General features: G+C 43.3%; 1 protein-coding gene across 3 annotated transcripts in view; it reads right to left on the bottom strand.

The window, feature by feature from the left end:
* Positions 1 to 7670, bottom strand: part of LOC122542726 (leucine-rich repeat and fibronectin type III domain-containing protein 1-like protein) — a 180812-nt gene that overhangs the window by 36568 nt on the left and 136574 nt on the right. For all 3 annotated transcript variants that reach the window (XM_043680702.1, XM_043680704.1, XM_043680703.1), the window contains exon 2: positions 1419 to 2822. In XM_043680702.1, coding sequence (XP_043536637.1) covers positions 1419 to 2803 — 1385 coding nt within the window. In that variant the 5' untranslated portion in view covers positions 2804 to 2822. The remainder of the gene's footprint in view (positions 1 to 1418; positions 2823 to 7670) is intronic.

Raw genomic sequence — 7670 nt, 5'->3', positions numbered from 1 at the left:
TCTCTCTCTCTCTCTGTCTCTCTCTCCTCCTTTAAAACCCTCCTCAAAAGAGAGTCAAAAACAGAAATTGCTGGAAAAACTCAGCAGGTCTGGCAGCATGTGCGTAGAAGAATCAAAGTTAACGTTTCGGGTTGATTGACCCTTCCACAGACCTCAACCTTTCAAACTAAGTTTTCAGCCAGGATTTTGGGTATTGGCCTTTTAAATTTCCTTATGTAATTTTATCATTGCCCTGTGAGACACCTTGCAACATTTTATGATGTTGAAGCTGTAACAATAAAGTGTGCTTATTAGACTCTGCTCTGTGCTTTTTTCTAGCTACATGACTAAAGATAGACATTGGTGCAGTGAGTTATTGAACCAAATCCACAAATTACAATGTTGTTTGTTTCAATGCATTGCATATCTCAGTAGCAAGAAGTCTTTGTGGTTTCTTACAATAGGACTGACTTATGAAGGGAGACTGGATCGGTTAAGACTATATTCATTGAAGTTTAGAAGAATATGGGGGTGGGTGGAGTACTCATAGAAACATACATGCTTCAAACAGGACTAGACAAAGTAAAGGCAGGAAGTGGGTTCCCGATGACTCAGGGGGTCACAGTCTGAGGATATGGGATATGGCAATGAGGACTGAGAGAGGGGGAAATTCCTTCACTGCTACAGAAGGCAATTGAGACTAAAACATTGAATCTTTCAAGAAGGAGTTAGTTATAGTTCTTACCGCTAAATGCATCAAAGGTTATGGGGGAGAAAGCTGGAACCAGGTACTGGGTTGGATGATCAGCCATGATTATATCGAATGGTGGAGCAGCCTTAAAGGGGCTGAGTGGCCTGCTTATTTTCTATGTTTCTATGGTTAATGCAAATCTCCCACTGCCATATGATCGATAAGAGTTATACTACAGCCTGCAACTCTAACGGACCCTGATCAGTGGCAATGGGATATTGGACAGCACAAAAGCTGGTGAAGCTTTATTGGTGAAAGGCAGCCAACATTAAAATAGAATATTAATGGCATCACCTTTGGGAGGGTGAAATGGCCTCATTTGGCCCGACAGCAACAGTATAACTGGGTTTATTAAATTATGAAATACTTTCAACAAATCTTTGCAATTACAAATATTTAATCACAAAAAATGTGCCACAGACACGTCATTGTGTATTTTCTGAGTAGCTGACACAGTTTTTCAGATTACACCTTTGAGTATTCTTTATGAAGATATTACTTAAACATTCTGTTCTTATATGGTAACACACATGTCTGGGCAGGTGAGACTTTAACATCAAGCTAGGAGATAGGGACACTACCATTGAGCCACAAAAGCTCCTCATGTTCCCATTGGAAGTTTGTCTTTAATTCTGCAAAGTGTTATGTGACGGTCTCATGCTGGGTAAGTAGCAAGTGATTGATTTACCTGTAAACGAGTACATCGTCAGATGAGCTGTTATACTGGACTTGGTACATTCGGATTCCAGGAATATTTCGCTGTGAGGGCCATCGAATCTGTACGGAGGACGATGTGAGGTCAGTTGCAATGACCTTCTTGTCCTGCGTAGCTTTTGTGTCATTAGTAACTGGCGGAGAACCTGACTTGGCAGACGTGGTGATGTCCGATGAACCGGGATCTGGTTCCTTGATGTTATTTGTGCCGTTGGCAAAATGTGGAAGAGGATTGACAATCAACTCCACTTGGGCCATGGCTTCGCCACCAGCATTGGAGGCAATGCAAGTAAAGGTCCCGCTGTCTTTTGGGGTGGCAATTATGATATGCAGGGTTCCGTTCTCATAGGTGATGGCCCTGGATGAATTTGAGATCAGCCTTCCATCTGGTGAGGTCCAGTGGATGAATGGGTCTGGGTCCCCCACTGCTTTACATTTCAACATAGCTCGCTGACCTTCCATGACAAATGTTTTGGAGGTATGTCGTGTAATGAGTGGAGGATCACAGGTAAATTCCTCCTCAGGGATGAACCAGAAATATTTACCCATTAAATGAGGCGGTGAGGCACATGTTTCCAGATCGTCCTCCCTTGTAAGGCGTCTCAACCAGAGTAGCTCACAGTTACAATGCAACGGATTCCCACCAAAACTAAGCACCAGAGAGGTGAGCGGAGAGCCTTTTGTCCTTGCAAACATTTGAACTCTTAGAAAGAGGGGATCAGGAGGTAACTTGTGCAGTTTGTTGGATGTCATATCTAATCGAGCCAATTTATGAAGGTTTGAAAATGTCCCTTCGGGAACAAAGTCAATGAGGTTATGGTCCAGACTGAGGGAGTTGACGTTTGTCATTTTGCCAATAGTTTCCCAAGGCAGATTCTCCAGGTTGTTGTAGGAGAGGTCCAGATCTTCGAGAGATACGATAAAGTCATCAAATGAGTCAGCTGCGATGTAATGCAGCTGGTTGTTGCTAAGGATCAGGTGTCGGAGATTGATTAGGCCATTGAAGTGCTCAGGGTTGACTCTGGTCAGTCTGTTACTGTCCAGGTGTAGAGCCCGAAGACCGCGGAGGTCACCAAAGGTGTGAGGCATGATCTGGCTGATTGTATTCCTCGACAACGTGAGGTGGACAAGGCTGGTCATGTTGGCAAAGTCTTTCCTCTTCACCGTGGTGATGAAGTTATCGGTTAGGCGCAGCTCCACCGTCCTCCTGTCGATAAATGGAGGCACAAAGAGAAGCCCAGTTTTGGCACAGAGGATGGAGAGGGAAGGGGAGAGGTTCTGGCAGATGCAACGCTTTGGACAAAGCTGAGCCTTGACAGTCAAACTGAGCAGGAGCAGTGAGAAGAGGAGCCTCTCCATGATCAATCAGATCAGAAAGCTGGGAAAACAAAACAACAGGCATTTAGTAATACTTTCAGGATGTCTTGAAAAAGACAATGCATGCTTAACATTTTATTTGCAATATAGCATTTATTACTTCCAACCTAAACTAATTCTGTTTATTACATTGTGTCCTCTACTTAATGCATATGCAATGGGTTCCCTAATGAACCAGCAAACTTGAACTGTAATCAGACAGGAAGATGAAGAGGTCATTCATAACAACCTCCAATCTACTCTGCTATTCAATTGCAATGTGGTTCACAGAATCTCTACAGTGCAGATAAGAGGCTATTTGGCCCATCATGTCTGCAACAGACCTCCAGAGAGCATCTACCCATTCATCTCTGTAACCCTGCATTTCCCATGGCTAACCCACATATCCCTGTAACACTATGATGCTACCTGACCTGCTGTGCTTTTCCAGCACCACTCTAACCTTGACTCTGATCTCCAGCATCTGCAGTACCCACTTCTGCCTAGGCAATTTAGCACAGCCAATCCACCTAACCAGCACATCTTTGGACTGTGGGAGGAAACCGGAGCACCCAGAAGAAACCCACACAGACACGGGGAGAAAGTGCAAGCTCCACTCAGATAGTTACCCGAGGGTGGAATCGAACCTGGGTCCATGGTGCTGCGAGGCAGCAGTGCTATAACCACTGAGCCGTTGTGATTGATCGTTCCAAATTCCTTTCTCTCACGTTTGCTCCATTCTCCATATTATCATTATACAGAATTCCAGAGTTTTGCAAAACCATAAATGTGTTTTTTACTATATGAAGATAGTCCTGATCTTTATAAGTTATAAGTTATATAGGGAGTTAGTATTTCCTTAAATTTCTTTCCATTTGCTTCCATGTTTCCACTTCCCATCAGCCATTGAATTCCAAAAGATTTTATTTCAAGCTCTGATGAAGAGTCATTTATATTCAAAACGTTAGTTTGCTCACTCCCTATGGATGCTGCCTGACCCACTGTGATCTCCAGCACTTTTTTTTATTTTCAGTGCAGATTCCAGCATCCGCAGTAATGTGTTCCTAGACCAAACCACGTGCTGTTCTTCCTGATGAAGGGCTTTTGCCTGAAACATTAATTCTTCTGCTCCTCGAATGCTGCCTGACCTGTACTTTTCCAGCACCACACTCTCGACATTAATAGATTAATCCAATTCACTTGTTTCCCTTACACAGATTTCTCCTTAAAGCAGGATAATTAAACACATTCCAATTCTAACCAAAATTATTCCCCAATTACCCTGAATTCTTTTATTGAGGACATTAAAGCACGGCAAACAGACATATAAATCACTTGAGAGGTTTCTAATATAAAGTCACCTTATATAGGTTCCAGGACAGCAGAGAATCTGACGAGGGCTGATTGTTCCATTAATAAATGTGGTGCTACAGTTGGTATAATGTGTTTTTATTTTATTGGATTCCCCTATCCCAGTACATTCCCAATCACTGGGTACTGTTCCTTGAACATTGTCTTGTCTCCCCTCCCTTGGTCAGCTGATCATTCTGCTTGTGAATCTGTTTGTCTGTTTATCTAAATAAAAACTCAAAGAAGTGCGGAGGCTGGAAATCAGAAACAAAAAACAGAAGTTGCTGGAAAAGCTCAGCAGATCTGATATCTCTCCACAAATGCTGCCAGATGTGTTGAGTCAGCAATGGCAATCTGCTGAGCTTTTCCAGCAATTTCTGTTTTTTTTGTCTATTTATCTTATTTGAAAGAATCCAACTCTGATTCTGCCCTCAGTGAACCCACTCATATCCTGCTTTCTTCAATAGGTGTCAGTGGATAGTGATGAGGACAAGGAAACATTTCTGTGATTTTGTCCCTAATTAACCAAATGGTAATGAGTTCTGCTTCAAAACAACTTAATTCACCAGACTTGGCCATCACTTAGTTCACTGTTACTTCAGTCTCTCTCTCCATCTCTTGCACGTAATCTCTACACATGGCGTCATGAATACTATGGGATACATTAGGATCTCAGCAATGCTGCACACCTCTGAATTAATTCCTGGTATAAATTCACCTGCAGAGCTTTAAATCATGAACACTCCATGTAAGTTTTTGCTAAAGTACTATTTACATATCACCACTGTGATTGCTGACTCATCCAATCACCCTGTGAAATAGCATCTCAATTTTAAAATTCTCACGCGTGCTTTCAAATTCTTCCATGTCCTTGACGACTCAGATCAAAAGGAACATCCTGGCCCCAGAGCTGTGTGAGATCTCTGTGCTTCCCTAAGTGTATTCACTTGATTGTATCTGGTTTTAGTGTCCATGCCTTCAGCTGCCCTGGACTTTCAGCTCTGGAATTTCTCCAGCTGAACTTCCCTGTCTCTGCCTCAGCCTTACCCTCTTTAAGAGTTTCCTTAATTTAGGGCTCTTTGATTGTTTTTCCTTCAGCCAGCTGCCCAAATATCTCCTTGTGTCATTTTTGGTGTCAAATTGTATCTGACGATGCTCCTGTAAAGTGCTTTGGGGCAGCCCACCCTTGGGTGACTGTCAATGTGTGGAGTTGGCACATTCTCTTGGTTCTTCCCACAGTCAAAGATCCACCTTTGGTGGATTGGCCGAGCTAAATTGTCCATAGTGTTCAGGAGTGTGCAGGCTAGGTGGATTAACCATGGAATATGCAGGATTACAAAGGTATAGTAGGGATATGGGTATGGATAGGATGTCTTCAGAGGGTCAGTGTAGGACTTGATGGACTGAATGGCCTGCTTCCACACTGGCAATTCTATGGTCCTATGATTTTCTGACATACTAGACCCTAAATGTATGTAAATTACACTGTTGTTTGAGTAAGGCAGTATTGCTCTCTGTTATTTCAGGAAATGGTTCTGAAAGAGTTAATGTTGAAGTTGCATTAGCTCCACCTAATCTGATGATGTCACAGTCTCTGCATGCAGAAATGACAGCTCTGTGTGAAATTGTGATGAAGAGAGATGCAACATATCTGGGTCCTAATGCCTGTAATTATGTCTGACTTGTTAATGTGAATTGTACCTCAGTTATCATGCAATAAACTATAAACTAAACTATTTTGTAGAACGAGTTACTCTTCTTGTTAAGACGCTAGAGTGTCAAAATGTATGGTACTGGAAAAGCACAGCCAGTCAGGCATTTGTCATGGTTCCACCACTACAAATGCCGGAGGAAACATCACAGAAGCGCTTCACAGGAGGCTCCCAAGCACTGAGGCTGTCACCTAGACAGGGGACGAAACGTCTGCAACACAAACTCCCAGCTTGGCGAACAGAACCACAACAACGAGCACCAGAGCTACAAATCTTCTCCCAAACTTTGAATTGTGACTACAGGCTTGATTGAATAGTTTATTTCAATTCCTGGGCTTGAGAGTTTGATAGCCTGTTCTTTGATCATTCATACAGCTGAGTTTAGACCTTTTCAGCTTCAAATCGCCTCTTTCCAGAGTTTTGACCAAACACTCCTGGTCTAAACTAATTCCTTCTGCGGGAGAAACTCTTCTACTATCAAACCCAGCTGCTTCTTCCATGAACTGCCAACAAAGCTTTCCATCCTGTGGGTTTTTCTTATGCAATACTATCAATTCTTGATTCTCCAAAACCAAAAGCAAGTGACGAGAATGGAATAGATGGCCTTCAGATTGGTTCCATAGGTTGGCACAACATCAAGGGCTGAAGGGCCTGTACTGTGCTGTAATGTTCTATGTTCTATGCAAGTGTTTGCTCTCTCTGATGATAAAACTCTCACAACACAAACTCACATGATCACTGCAGGATTAAAGGATTAGACACTCTGGAGGCAGGAAACATGTTTCCGCTGATGGGTGAGTCCCGAACCAGAGGACACTGCTTAAAACTAAGGGGTAGATCATTTAGGACAGAGATGAGGAGAAACTTCTTCACCCAGAGAGTGGTGGCTGTGTGGAATGCTCTGCCCCAGAAGGCAGTGGAGGCCCAGTCTCTGGATTCGTTTAAGAAAGAGTTGGATAGAGCTCTCAAGGATTGTGGAATCAAGGATTATGGGGATAAGGCAGGAACAGGATAGTGATTAAGGATGATCAGCCATGATCATAATGAATGGTGGTGCGGGCTCGAGGGGTAGAATGGCCTACTCCTGCACCTATTGTCTATTGCCAATTGCCTGCTCTCTGACACATTCTGGCTTTAAACCATGATTCTAAATAGACCGAAAATTTAATTATTAAACTCCTCATCCATGTTGACCAAAATTCACATGCCACTAATTCAAAATCCAAAGGTTGATGCACTAGTCAAGAAAGCACAATGACACCTCCACTTCCTCAGGAGGCTAAGGAAATTTGGCATATCCATAAGGACTCTTACAAATTTTTATAGATGGATCATGAAAAACATTTTATTTGAATGGATCACAGTTTGGTTTGGCAACTGCTATGCCCAGGCACGTAAGAAACTATAGAGAATTGTGAACACAGCCCAGTCCATCATGCGAACTAACCTTCCACCCATTGGCTCCATCCATACTTTCTGCTGCCTTGGGAAAGCAGTCAACATCATCAAAGATCTCTCCCATCCCGGTTATAATCTCTTCCAACCTATTCTGTTAGGCAGGAGATACAATCCTCCGCCTCCGCCGTATCTGCTCCCAGGAGGACCAGTTCCACCATAGAACACAACAGATGGCCTCCTTCTTTAGAGACCGCAATTTCCCTTCCCCCGTGGTTAAAGATGCCCTCCAACGCATCTCGTCCACATCCCGCACCTCCGCCCTCAGACCCCACCCCTCCAACCGCAACAAGGACAGAATGCCCCTGGTGCTCACCTTCCACCCTACAAACCTTCGCATAAACCACATCATC

This window comes from Chiloscyllium plagiosum, chromosome 41, assembly GCF_004010195.1.
Source record: "Chiloscyllium plagiosum isolate BGI_BamShark_2017 chromosome 41, ASM401019v2, whole genome shotgun sequence".
Lineage (NCBI taxonomy): Eukaryota > Metazoa > Chordata > Chondrichthyes > Orectolobiformes > Hemiscylliidae > Chiloscyllium > Chiloscyllium plagiosum.
Note: the sequence above shows the minus strand (reverse complement) of the source record. Positions and strands in the feature narration are given on the sequence as shown.